The 15,251-nt window shown below is 36.6% G+C and overlaps 1 protein-coding gene across 1 annotated transcript in view; it reads right to left on the reverse strand.

Moving 5' to 3' along the window:
* Positions 1-10,594, reverse strand: part of LOC107656971 (MOB kinase activator 2-like) — a 47,262-nt gene extending 36,668 nt beyond the window's left edge. The window contains exon 1 of the mRNA XM_016444936.1: positions 9,998-10,594. Coding sequence (XP_016300422.1) covers positions 9,998-10,014 — 17 coding nt within the window. The 5' untranslated portion in view covers positions 10,015-10,594. The remainder of the gene's footprint in view (positions 1-9,997) is intronic.
* Between the last annotated feature and the right edge of the window lie 4,657 nt (positions 10,595-15,251).

Below are 15,251 nucleotides of genomic sequence, written 5' to 3' on the forward strand. Positions count from 1 at the left end.
CTGTTTTTCTAAATTCTGCTGAGGTGAAATTCAGTGCAGTCATGTATCGTGATATGTATCGTATCGTGGCCTATGTATCGTGATGTGTATCGTATCGTGACTTTGCTGGTATTACACAGCCCTAGTCTGCAGCAGTCACGCTGCGATCGTTTCCGCACGGAGTCTATTTCTGCTGTGCTGCACGCGCTGAATTAAAGTGACAGCGCATTATCAAAGAAATCGCGATAGGTTTTTTTTGTCCATATCGCACAGCCCTAATCAGCAGATGTGTGTTTTTATATAACTTTTGCATTCGTTAACACTATCGGGTAGGTTTAGGGTTGGGTTTGGTGTAGAGAGAATGTTATTTACCAACACGACAGAGCATTAACATTTCAGTGACACTCACCGCACATTTAAACTCTGAACCGCCGCAATATGTGCCTGAAACAACGTAATAAAAACGTGACCATGGTCGTGTATTGAACACTTCATTTTGAAACTGCTGCGAAACGTGCAATAAGGAACGTAATACTGTGTTGCAGAAACGTCGCCACAAGCACTTAATTCCAATGAGCCCGGGTTGTGCAGAACAGGAGAGGAAGCGCTTCAAATACTGCTGTCATGTAGATTCAACACACACACACACTCACTTTGATCTGTGAGGTATAGGGGAAGCCTGATATCACACTACATAATCCAACTAAAGCTCATTCCTGCTCCACACCAGGAAAAGACAAGCTTCAATTGGAATCCCTCTCTCAAGCTTAATTTGCATTTTCCTCACTGCATTTAAGTATGCAAACCCTAAAAAGGTGATGTAAGCCATTCCAGGCGTTTTGCAAACTTCAACCACACACGCCTTTCCCAAAACCCCGCTGTGCTCCAAAAATGAGTCAGCGAACCCAAATGAGCCGAATTTGTGTTTCCGATTGGCTAACAGATTTTTGCAATTTCAGTGATAGCAGTCAGGCTGTTGGGACATTTTATGCACATTCTTTCAGACTCCAAGAAACGCACCGAGGTCACGCTGAAGGACACGCAAGGACGAGAACAGCCAAAGAAACAAATGGAGGAAGAGGAAAATATGTAAGGGAGAAAGCAACGCCTTTGCACACGCAGCGATTGAGGATGCAATGTAGGTCATCAGAAACAGTAGGAACTGAAAAACACGTGAGAGGAAGAGAAAGGCAAGACAAATGCAAAGATAAGCGCTTCCACATCAACCCTTTTGGGCGCCACAGTTCAGCTTGTTTGGTTGGTATGAAAGCGGTTTGAAAGGTTTCTTGTAAAGAGAGTCTTAAATAGGCTGATAAATCCAACTGGACAAAATCATGAATAAAACAGTGAAGCTGGCATCTTCTTATGAAAGACTAAAAAGGAAAAAAAAAAAAAAAAAAAAATAGAAATATTACTGTTTTAATAGTAGTACAACATTACAGAATAAAAAACAGTTTTTTTATTTTTACAGTTTCACTGTAAAATAAATTGAGCATTTAAGAAAAACAACAATGTATACATTTTTACATTACAACTGTAAAATTACATGATTAATATCTATGGTTGTCTTAATTTCTTCATTTTTCAAATTTCTCATTACAAATATGGGAAAATGTTTGGCACATATTGCATTCCCAAATGCACGTTAAAGCGACGGAGTACATGTGAAGCAGCATTTACTGTGAACGCTTTAAGATGCTGAAAACACCAGATCACGAGCTGCTCATGTGTAAATGAGCACAGTGCCGTGCTTTACTCTGAAACACGCAATGCATATAATTCTATGAAATCACAGCCTTTGCAACTTGACAATCGCACTAAGCCATACTGTGATTCTTGATTTAATCTTGCAGCTCCAGCTCAGCTTCAGACCAAGCAATCAAAACTAAGTGTGACAACAGCCTGATTTAAACACATGAGGCCTGATCTATAGATAGCAGCTTCCTGTTTAAAGGACAACAACAAGCTCTTAGCATGCAGTATGTGATTTTGAGAAGAATAGCGAGAAAGAACAAATCAGATGCATCCTTCTTTAAACTCTCTGTGTGTCTCTTTTTAACTGGCTGGGATCTATAAAAAGCGGCGGGCCTGCAGGGAGGCCCAATCCATGTTCATCTCCTCATCCTCCGTTCCCCGGCAGAGGGGACACATGTTCCCGAACAGCGGCCGCGGGCACGACACAGACGTGACGACACAGACCCGGGAAGCCAGAGACGCGGGAACAGAGAGAGAGGAGAGACGAGTGACTCACATGAGAGAGATGAGACAGCGCTTCTCTGTCTGTGAGCCACATTTATTCATCCAGCACGACTCCATTAAAACATACTGCATTGCAAATACAATGCTCTGGATGTGAATGCATAGCGGTGCATTTGGTTCTTCGAGTGATAGTTCTCTCAAAAACATAATTTTCATTTATTTATTTACTCACCCTCAAGTGTCCAAACCTGTATGACTTTCTTTTGTGGAACACAAAATGAGAAGTTTTGCTCAAAGCAATGCAAGTATCTTATTTGGGTCTAAACTGAAGAAAATCTTAAGAAATAAAGTTAAGAAATTTTGCAAATTCTAAATTCTAGCTTGTAAGATGTGCAATTCTTGAAAATTACTTAAAAAGTTTTCAAACATTTTCTTAAGAACATTTTATTTTGTCCTTAAGAATAAAATGAGAGGTTTGTCTCTTTGTATCTTCAGTCAAATTATTTTTTCTTTCTTTCTTTTATTTATTTAGGAATACAAAATATTTTTAACTTTATTACATAGCAGTTGAGAATAATTTTATTCTTAAGATTTTTTTTTTTTCACAAACAAAACCTGTGAAAGTGGTCTATTCAAATCAAGCTTCTGAAGCCAAACAAACGCTTTGTGGGACAAACAGACCAAAATTTAAACAGTTATTTAAATAACTTTCCATAATTCATCCAAAATACCATATACCAATAGCCAATGTGACATAATAAAATTTAACTTGCAGATGTGGAAATGTCATTTGAGAGCTGTGTGGAGAGTATCTAGTAAAATACTGGATAAAATGTTGGGTTGTTTCTCACACAAAGCTATTGTTTGACTTCACAACACTCAGTATATATTCATACAGACAAATTTTATGGTGCATTTGGAGATTGTCCTCAGGTCAATATATAGTCTATTTAATTTGACTGAAGAAAAAATAACAGCATGAACATTAAATAAAATCATACAGGTTTGGGACGTCATGAAGGCGAGTAAACGACAACATGATGGATTTACAATTGCATTTGTCAAGTACTCTGTATCTCTAGAAGCGTAAGACTGACTGATGAAGGGCATCCTAAGAGTAAAAATCGTGCAAACCCTTTTGCAACTGCATCAAAACTACCTCAGAAAATAAAAATGTTAAAAAAACTGGAGGGAAAAAACAAAAAAACAAAAACAGACTCTACCCACACCTGACAGAGGCTGTTTGCCTTCACCACAACCAAAGATAGCCAGAGGATGTTTGTTTTTTTTTCTTCTATTTTAGAGAAAAGGAAGCAAGCGGTTACATATAAATTTTCTGCAGCAGAAATAGGAAGTGAAACATTATACGGCATGTTAATTTTCTTCATATGCTGTCGACGTGTACATCAAAACAAATTCAGCAGGATATACTCGGAAAGGGAGCAATTTCACAAGTTTACTTTCACTTTCAATTCATTCGAAAGAGATGAGCTATAAACACTTTACAAAGCCATTGCTTAAGGTGAGCGCTGATGTAACCTACTTCCTGCTTTATCAGTTAGACCATAAAACAGACTGATCTTCACCATTCTGACTCGGTGGAAAGCTCTTGAACTAGTTCATTCACATAACCGGCCTCTATTTGCAGAAACCACTGCACCCAAAACCAACTCAGTTCATTTCAGAGAAACATGCTGCAACACTCCATCTGGGTCACAGACTGGAAGCACATGAAACGACACAGCTGGAAACATTTTATGCAATGCAGTGTACTTACTGTTCACTTAAATGATGTTTACTTCATTGATAAATAGGTATCAGCCAAAAGTTTTATCATTTAAAATCTTAGGCTAATATTTACATTTAAATACAAAAGTTCAACACCATGTTTGTTGTTGTATCAAAAATTGGTATCAGCCAAAAAATAATAAATAAATAAATAAACCAATAAATAAATAAATGAAATAAAAAATTATATTGTGTAACTAAATAACCCAAAATTTAACTTTTTTTTTTTTTTTTTGCACATTCACACACACATACATTAAAAAAAAAATGTACATTGAACATTTACTACTTTACAGGTAAATTGTAATACTACTTAATGGCCCTATGATTATGGCAATCCAGAAAATATGGACACAATCAAGTCATAATTTACAATATAATGTGGAATTTGGCAAATTCCAGGTGAATAAATCAACAGTATTGAAAAAAAAAATTGTGATATAGACTAGTGACTGTGAATATTAATGCACAAAACAACTGCTATTTAATTATGAAGTTACATTTTCAATTGGTTTATTACATTAAAAAAATCAATGATTATGACAATTTTTCATAAATAATTTGTAGATAAATCCAGAAAAATTAAAACTTCAGAATTTCTGAAAAAAATAAATTTCATAGGGCCTTATTATTGCAAAAAAAGTAAAATTGTTAAAGTTCAACTGATTAGACATAATTTTGATTATTAAAATTTAATGAAACCATTAAAATTAAATCCAGAAAAATTTAAATGGAAAACACAGAAAATGGGGAAAATAAAATGAAAATTGAGAAACATAAACAAAACTAAAATAGATTTCAAAGGCCCCCCAAAACTTTATTTCTGTTAAACTTTTAGTAAATTGTTGTTAAATCATATCCGTTTTGTGATTGCAGTTAGACATGCTTTTTGGTAACTAAAATTTTACTTAAACATTAAAACAGAATCTAGAAAAATTGAAACAGAAAAAAATTGAATCCAGAAAAATTGAAACATGAACAAATAAAACAGATTTCATAGGGCCCTACTGCTTAATAAAACACTACAAAGCAAAGGGAAAAGCTAAAGCAAACTTGCATCCATTCAGGATCAGACAACAGATCTGATCCACATGAAAACACACATATGCGGCAAGAGTATTCCTTCAGTCTCTCTTGCTCTCTACCAACACTACCTCCAAAAGCCCAATTATTCAGCCCTAAGAGGTGTGGGACATGAGACAAACTCTGCCGTAAGCATACAGCTGGGTGCTGTGCTGGGAATTCAAAACTCCAAACTGCAGAATATCAAGCCTAGTTTCTATCAGGGTCAACCAAATGCATGTCTTCATATCTAGTTGAGCATATCTGGTCCTGCAGTGGAAGGCACTGCTGACCTCAACTGGGAGGAAAGCTAAGCAAACAGCATATCTGATGTTTTGTTTCACTTCTAGCAATCACATTTAAGATCATTCAGTTCAGGGTTGGAGCTTGACAGTAAGCAAAAAACTTTAATGTGCTGTGGTTTGGAGGTATAAGTCACGTTTCAGTTTTGCATCCCGGACGAGCCCCCGATTTGTGCCTCAGGTAAGAAATAACCAGTAGTGAGTTAATAGTGAGTCACGACCCAAATAATGGGTCGCATGTCTGAAAGAGAACAACTAGACATACAATTAATCACAAAACTGTTTATAAATAAATATGGGCTAATCAGCTTTAAAACAGGGAAGAAAATTATTCCCATATCTTGTTGTTGAGTTGTTGAGACTGTGCGTCCAATCAAACTCTATGTTATTGTTGCACAATATTATCTGTCACTTGGTTAAAAAATGACAAATATTTGGCCAATTGTTTGACCCATTTGCTAGACTGGTTAATCGCCCTTCTGCTGTCATTCATGCATTTTGAAAATTGCCAATTTTCTTATTCAGTTAATATATTTTCCATCTTGTTGGGCCTATGCAGATTGCAGTAATATCGATGTAAGGGCTCGACAATAAGGACTGCACTGTCACGAAAGATTAATATTTGTATGCGTTTTAAAATCTTGCCAATTTAAAAACTCAAGCGCAACAGAGTAATAAATGTGGTACTCACACGCTGTCTGATAGACCGTTTTCACCATTGATACTTTAATAAGGATTAATCTATACAGTGAAGATTATGCAGTGTTATTTTAATTTAATTTTTGCATTTAGCAGACGCTTTTATCCAAAGCAACTTACAATGCATTCAGGCTATACATTTTTTACCAGTATGTGTATTCCCTGGGAATCGAACCCACAACCTTTTGCACTGCAAACGCAATGCTCTACCACTGAGCCACAGGAACACGTTTCACGAACTTTCAGCACTGCTTATTTCCTAGTATCTTCGTTGCACTTATTTGTGCTGTTGCTCGCAACTTGACTGTTTACTTGTCTTTAATAATGTTTGAACTTTATATTAGTTAGACTAGTAGCTTTTGCAGTGGTATCAAAATTGGAAATGAGAATTTTGAAAATTCACTTGTATCTAAAATATTGGTGTTACATGGTCAAAAACAATGACTTTTTGTGGTTGTTGAGGTCCTTAGTTGTTTAGCCCTAAAATACTTCAATGTTTGATTTTAAGGGCACTTTTGCACACTTAACTATTTTAGCTGAAACCAAACCAGTTGAGAATCACAGACACAACTGATGAGACTTAAAAAGAGCTGGCTCAGGTTTTTTATCTTTATAAACACCACCATCATTCAATGCCGCGGGTCTCAGTCAAGCATCAGGATTACTTTACATTCGCTCTTCATCCTACACACATTCTTCCCGAGGAGCGCTGAACTGCCCAAACCTGTGCACAGCGGAGTCACACCCGCATCAGAGACGCCAACAACTGATAGACCGTCTATAGCCTGTGCCAGGAGCTCTGAAACAGCCAATTGTTCTCCACCTCAACCTCCAGCAGCAATAAGGAGGAGACATATCGGGGCACGGCAGGCTCACGTTATGATCCTGAATATGCCTCCATGCTAACCCAGGAAACATGAACTTTGAAGTTATTTCTGCATTACAGCTAGGAAAGCTGTTGCCATAATACTATTTGCAAGGTTTTAGAAAGGCACCAAGTTCCGCAGTGCTGAGAAAGAACAGTTTATAGATCTATAATATAAATCGTCGTGCTGAATGCTGGAAGTGGAAATAAATGTCATTAATTCGAGCTAATTTGCTGTAAAACAAGTCCATAAAAGAGGATTAGTATCACTTCACTGTCTCGTTTGACAGGCGACCACCATAAGCACTGAACTGTAGAGGGAAACACCCTTTTGAAGGTATTCAGATGTGGATGTATCTCTCATCAATGTCTGGGGACAGACGATGCCACAAGACACGTGACAGACATTATCGCTAACCCTTCAAATTACGATGTGGGTTTGACGCAGGAATTTAAAGCTGTCACCAGGTTGCATACCAGATACGCTGGAAAGTACTGCGCTTTCTAGTACAATGTGCTTAGCGCCACAAGACAGGCAGCACTTGAGAAGATTTTGAAATATAATATTACCTCAGTCTATCGGTATTGCCTGCCAAAGACCAGTGAACACATCGGAGCAATGCAGAAAAACCCACCATCAAAGTATGTTTTAGTCAGTACCTGTTAGTTTTAATTAAAGGAATGGTTCACCAAAAGTTCAGCAGACAGTTTGCTGAAAATGTGCTCAACCTCAGGACATCCAAAATGTAGATGCGTTTGTTAATGCATCAGATTTGGAGAAATGTAGCATTGCGTCACTTGCTCACCAATGGATCCTGTGCAGTGAATGGCCTGAGGTGAACACATTTTCAGAAAAAAAATAATTTTGGGTGAACTATTCCTTTTTGTATTCCTTCAACTATTCCCCTAATAATACCACATGCAACCACCTACCACTCATGGCTGTTATGTGAACAAAAGCCTTCTGGTTCATTCATAGGGTCTTCACAAAACCAAGATGAAGAGCTCCACTTTTAGTCTACTTTTATAGCATCTCTTTTACAGACAAAAGTTTATAGGAAAGGTTTTGCTGGAACCACAAAGCCAAATCAAGAACCATTGTGAAAACCCATCGCTGATGGTTTTCCTTACTTTGGAACACGGCATTATTTGAATACTCTAAGTCAATGGTGTTTTAAGACTCGTTGCAAAGAAAGAATTGCTTGAATCAACTGCAAGCTCTATCTTTTATGTTGTTGCAAAACAAGCTTGGCCATTTGACACCTCCACAGATGTCACTCTCTCTGCAGGTGCAGGTTAGGATCCTCGCTGGAAGGGTTTACAGGTCAAAAACTAGCACAACCATTAATGTGACATTCTCATATGATCATCCCTGGTGAACGTCCTTATGTGATCACCTTGGATGGACACGCTAATTACAATGGGGATGAAGACATGAAGCAGAATCAGGCATGCGATCAGTTCATGCTTGCACTGAATGGCATTATTGCGTCAGTGTTTCTGTGAGGTCTATACAGTCAGAACATGTTTTAAAGGCGCGTAGAGTCACATCCATCCAGGAAGCAGACGTCAGCACCTTGACAGAGCTCAACCGCTTTTATTAATAGCTCAGTCAGACCATGCAATTTTTTGCCAACAATTTGTATGACACATGCCGGTAAGTAAATTTGACTTCAAGTTAGTCACCAATCAGGTTTAATGTCAGGGACAGGGAGAGTGGAGTTAGATACAAATTTGTTTGGCCAACTGGTGCAAATAAATCTGACAGATCATCATAAAGATCTAATGATTAACAGGGATAAATCTAACTAGAGCTGCTGTGCATCATTTCGTGTTTGCCCATGCAGCTAGGTACTAGTACTTGTTCTATACTTCCAAATAACTATGCAAACAGTTGCTAGCATCTATTCCAGTTTTCAAAGTAGGCACTAGTTGCAATTTATTATTCACCACTATTATGTTTTCCAGTTGTTACTAGTAACATTAATCTTAGTATAATCAAAGTAGCAACTATAAGTAGTCACTAGACACGATTAAAAATAAAGCAATGGTAGAATTTTATATTAGGTGTCTTTAACTAGTCAAGTGATGGAGTACGGGTAAGTTAGGGACAGGTTTTTTTCATGGTATGGTATGGGTTTAAAGGATTTGACAGAAATTACTTACAGACGTATTTGCATGCATGTTTTTACGTTTTACATGCATTTAAACAAAAACTGCATGTAAACAATAAATGCATTGTTGTAAATATTAGTCCATAGAATTTAAAGACACTTAATATAAAATCCAAAGCAATTGCAACTAGCAAAATAACAATGCAATAATAACTGGGATAGATGATACTTGTTTATTTATCAAGTGAGACACAAGTGCAAGTAAAACTATTGAAATATTAGTTACTAATAACCAAAAAAACATGTATGTACTAGTCTCTAATGAATAGTTATAAGAGAAATTGAAAAGATAGCACAGGTACGTCTGTTAAAGATCGCTTCATCTGCTGTGTGCAAACATCTGATAGACGTCAGTTTTACATACACTCTAAATCATAAACATCTTAAAAAATCTTCTAAACGTCTATTTGACATCTAATAGGAAACGTCCTATAGATGTACTGCAGATGAGCAAACACTCTAAAAAATACTTCTTGCAGATGTAATGCAGACGTCAAATAGACGTCTCCGTGATGTACGTGTGCTATCACGGTATTGAACGATTTTCTAGTAGTTACAAATACTAGTAGCAACTAAACGCCACTTTATAATGTTAGCGTATATATAACAGATGCAATGTTAAAACGGACTGCCTGAATCACAGATGATGATGATGATGATGTTGATGATGGCACGCGATCAGTTCAAACGCGCGTGCAGCAGTGACAGGATCGCGTCACAGTTACTGTAAATGCTACATATTTGATTGCATGTAAAAGCACCAGACAGCCCGCGGATGGAGGTATATTTCTATACGTCCGAAGCGCAAGCCCTTGATGAGGAGCTCGGCTGGAGCAGGGCATTTTTGCCGACAATTTGCACGACAAATTTGACTCGGTGCGTCAAGTTAGTCGCCGTCAATTAGGACAATGATCTCGAAACGTACTTACCCCATTAACCACTCCATGATGACTGAAAGAGATAAATCCGAGCAGAGCTGCCGGCCCCCCTCTTCTTATCCGGGTAGCCCGAGCTATCAGTCTGGATCGGCTTTCGGCTCTGTTTAATCTCCGGCGCTTGTGTTTGGCGAACGAGAGCGCGTTAGTGATCGGCTCATGAGAGGTGACGGCGGGGCCGGTGGATGAGCTCCAGCGCTCCGATCAAGGACCGCATTGACTTTGACGTTTGGCGAAGGGTGGCAGAAGGATACTTTCTGTCTTGAATGGTCGTCTAAAGCTGCGCTAATCTCTCTGCGGCTGTGCCGGAGTATGGCGGCTCTCCGGTCACCAAAGCATCGCGCTTCACCGGGGACGGTCTCGGATCGGGGCGCGGGGCGCGGGGCTCTTGCGGAGCTTGTAGGGCAAGTGGAGAGACTGTTTTCAAGCTCTGCCATATACAGGAAATCCGGAAGTAAACACAGGTTCGATGCCGACCCCCTCTCTCCCGGGATGTGGTCGGGTCACCGAGGCATGCTGGGATATGTAGTTTTCGGGGAAAGCTGAAGACTACACGCAGACGTGACGGAGTGCGTCAGTGCTCGCACTCTCTCTGTCTCCTGGAATTCGTTGTTGACCTTTTTAATTTAATGGAAAACATTTATATAAATAAAGATACATGTGTAAATTCATCCCCTATGATTTAAGATGTTTTCTATTGAATTTGACTGCTGTGTGTCTTTACTAAGATTGTTCAAAAATAAAAATCATACATGTAAAAATAATAATAATTTAACATTTCCCTGCTACATTTTAATCTCAATATATGTTTAACGTTACATTGTGCTATGCTTAATAAAAATAATAAATAATAATAAAAGAAAAATGCAATTAAATAAAAAAAACTCTTTCTATCTGCTTCAGCAGTGTTTTTTTTGGGGGGGGGCGGGGGGGATATTAACTGGAAAACTGTCTGGAAAATAACAAACAGATATCTACTTCATAAGTAATAAAGTTAGAGAGATATCCTTTAAAATATCAAAGAAAATCTACCGTTAAACATTTTTTTTTTTAATTTGGATATTATATAAAGCCTTACGGAATACACGTTTTTAATGATGAAAATAATATTAAATCATTTTATTTATTACAATTTCACAGTTAAGTAATCATATAAGTGATTTTCTAAATAATTTCATTAATTTGATTGTGTTTGGTCCCCAGATGCCATACACAATTTTTAGTTTATTTATAATAATAATAATAATTGTTGGTCACTGGGCTGTTTCTAGGTTGAAATGACACAAGTTGGTATGATATTACAATATTAAAACGAATGTCAAGATTACTCCCTCGTGTAAGTCAACTTTCGATTGTGGCATTTTAATTCTTCATTCAAAAAGTTAAATTCATTTTAAAATTACAGAATGCAAAATGTAACAAACTGAACAGCAGGGATGATTTTTAAGTGCTTCTGTGCTTTCCTGAGTATGCACTGCTATTAGTACACATTGCACACTGTAAAAAATAGACTAACACTTAGGTCACAGTTAGACGTGATGCTGTTTTCTGCACAGTATTTGCTCAAATCCACCAGAGGGCGTCCTTTATCGTCAAAAGAAACTCTTCTTCTGCTTTCTTCCTGAAAGTTTGTTCAGTTGCCTCACTGTTTGTACAACACAATAAGACTACAGAATATGAGAGACTTAAAACTAAAGTCTGCTGAGTTCTAGCTCCTGGAGACACTTGCTGAACACTCGCAACGCATGAGTCAGTAACACATTTGATCTCTTTTGTGGACATTTAGGGGACTAGCATATAGATCCCACCAGAGCTACTGTACAGACATGGACTAAACGCCACAAAACACCCATTTTGATAGGAATGCATTATATTTCTCCATCACACTGGATTCGTAACAGTGAGTGCGACTGTGGACGGAAGCTGCTGTGAAGGTTCCTCCTGGGGTTTGATGACGCTGCGCTCATGGAGCCGGATCGGTGCGCACAGGCCGCAAAAACACCCTGTTTGGAAGTGCATGGCTGAATATAACACCTGCAGGACAGACAAGGTCGTTCCGGGGAGCCGTCTGAGCTCAGATCGATGGAGAAACATCTGAGCCAGCATCGGTCCAGCTCATTCAGAGGAGCTCATGACCGCACCGCGTCTCTGCTTCTGTCGTTCAGAGACACTCACACACGCTCTAGTCCCAAAACCTGATGCTTTATTGTTTTTGTTTAGTCAAGGTCACATTAAAATGTCTTGGAAATGGTTTGCCATTGACCTCATTATTTATTTATTTATTTATTGTTATTTAAATGCCTTACACATAGACTACACTCTCAGAAAAAAAGGTACAAAAGTTGTCACTGGGGCGGTACCTTTTCAAAAGGCACAACTTTGTACCTAAAGAGTCCATGTTGGTATCTTAAAGGTTCATATTAGTATCCAAAGTGTACATCTTAGTACCTAAAAGGTACAAAAGTGTACCTTTTGAAAAGGTACCGCCCCAGTGACAGCTTTTGTACCTTTTTTTCTGAGAGTGTACTGTAAACAGATTTTACTGTTGTACCCCAGACGCAGACTTTCAATCTTTACAAACATTATGAAAAATTCAGAAAATCCTATTTGAAATTTAAATGATACACTATTGCAATATTCATATATGGTGAAAATAACAGTTTTGAACAAAAGGGCAGACTATTTTCTCTTTGCTAATACATAAATGCTGCATTTTGTATATTATATATCAGTATATACATAAATATGTTTAAAACGTTAAGACAAAATATTATGAAATACAGTAAAAATATCCTGTTGACCTGAACGAGTACACTAATTTTCGAGAAAATCTCTAAAAACTGTTGGTCGTAACAAAAAAAAATAAAAATAATTTAATTTAATTTAATTTAATTTAATTCAATTTATTTTAATTAAATTTAAACTCTGTAATTTCCGAGCTGCAATTTTGTCAAATTGAGCAAAAATAATGTTCAAATTATATTTTATACATATTTATTAATTTATTTATGTTTCATATACATAAAATGCTACATTCATGTATTAGCAAAGACAAAATATTGGCCCTTTGGTTAAAAACGGTCATTTCCATCACAGAATGATGTTAAACACAATCAATTATTAATATGTGCTGAAAATTAAATTGTTGGACCAAAATGATATAACAACAAAAATAACTAAACTGATTCGCATATTGTTGGACTCTGATAAATGACAAATGAAACTAGAAAAAGCACCAAAAGACAACATTCTCTACAATACATACTCTTATACAGCTGCGTGTTTGAATGAAAAGTCAAAATAAATCTCATAACTCAATATGTCTTACTGTCAATATAAGCACAAATTGGTCTGACGTTTAAATTAGTTAATCATTTTCCATTGTATGATTTATTAAAACTAAAAAAAGTCTGTGAGCTCAGTGACCCTGCGCTGATATCTGACCGCATGCTGACCATTGCTCTCCACTGCGGAAGCTGCGAGTCCTGAGCTGAGCTGCAACACTATTATTTATTCATAAAGAGTGCTTGTTGTGCAGGAGGCCATTAAAGGACATCAGACTTGAGATAGCATTGCATTACCTGCTCATATATTATGAATGGAACAAAGGACGATCACTCTTTGCTGTAGCTGCAAAAATAGATGCACTTTAGAAAGTGTTGTGAACGGTTTGAGACGCAGTCAGAATCTGAAAGTGGGAGCAAAAACAACTGATATTAAATTATTTACTTTTTGTAATGTATGTTTCTGCTATTGTGGGGGGAAGTCGTGGCCTAATGGTTAGAGAGTCGGACTCGTAACCCAAAGGTCGTGAGTTTGAGTCTGTGTGTGTGTTCACTGCTGTGTGTGTGCGCACTTAATGCAGTGAGCACTAATTCCTAGTATGGGTCACCATACTTGGCCACATGTCACATCACTTTTTTTTTTCTTTTTTTTTTGTTGTGTATGATTCATTGGTCTACGTTATTAAAAACGTAAAAAAAAATAAAATAAATGCATACATTTTTTATTTAGATTTTATTTTTATATTTTATTTTAATTTATAATATATTTTAATTTTAGTTAAAGGTTTAGGAATTTCGAGCATGTGTTTTTGTCATTTTTATTCATTTTAATTTTTTTTTTATTTGAAAAAATATGTGTCTATGCAGTTTTAGTTTCTTGTTTTAGTTATTTATAGTCATTTTAGTGCCTAATACTGTATGTAATGTAATAAAACTTAAATATAATAAAACATAAATTATATGTAATTTTTACAAATGACATATATGTTTTTTAAATATTTTAATTTATATTACATTTTAATTTTAGTTAAAGTTTTAGTAATGTTGCTGTCTGTTTTTGTCATTTTGTAGGTTTAGTTTTCGGTATAGTTTATTTAATTTGAGTTATTTATAAAATTAGTTATTTTAGTGCTTGATATGAACTTAATATGAAATATAATCAAATGGAAATATAATTTTTAAAATTTAAATAAGTTTAAAAATGAAAACATTGTTTTCAGTTAAACAGTTAATGTTTATTTTATTTCATCTCAAGTAGAAAACATTATGTTATGGTTGTGATTTCAGTTTTAGTTAACGATAATAACCCTGAACTGAATCATAATTCCTCACATCCTGTAGAGCTTCATGGGCCATTGCAAAAGCAAACATCTCCTAAACTCAGCCATCAGCTGTTTAATCTCTATTTATTCTGACATTTAAACCAATTTTCCCCGAATGAAGTTTTTATTCATTTATCCTAATTACCTTGGCCTGTATTTGTTGAAAGAAAAGTAGTTCACTGCGAGATGCTTATGCAAGTCTAGAGGAGGAGCGAGAGAGAAAAGTGGCATGAGAAGTGTTGCTTATTTTTAAAGCAGCATTAGTCATTTGCTCTAGAGATCATGGAAAGGGAAAAATGTCCTGATGACATAATGATCCTTTAACAGTTTCCATACTGAGGGTTTACATTACACATTGCAGTGTCTGGATATACTCGAATCATTTGTACACACTCTCTCACGCACAGGCCTGCAAACACGCAAAAACTAATTCTAGGTGAAAAGAGTTGCTGTTCTCTCTTTAACAACATTTTACACATACAAAAAAAAAAAGTACACTCATATGAGTAACCTATTAAATATCAGTAAAACGGAAAACAGTTCAAAAACATTTCTCTGGTTCATAGCACCTGGAAGTCTGAATCATCAGTGTCTCAGCAATGGATGCTCTGCAGTGAATGGGTGCCGTCAGAATGAGAGTCC

The sequence above is a fragment of the Sinocyclocheilus anshuiensis genome, unplaced genomic scaffold (assembly GCF_001515605.1).
Source record: "Sinocyclocheilus anshuiensis isolate Anshui unplaced genomic scaffold, SAMN03320099.WGS_v1.1 scaffold1052, whole genome shotgun sequence".
NCBI classification, from domain to species: Eukaryota; Metazoa; Chordata; class Actinopteri; order Cypriniformes; family Cyprinidae; genus Sinocyclocheilus; species Sinocyclocheilus anshuiensis.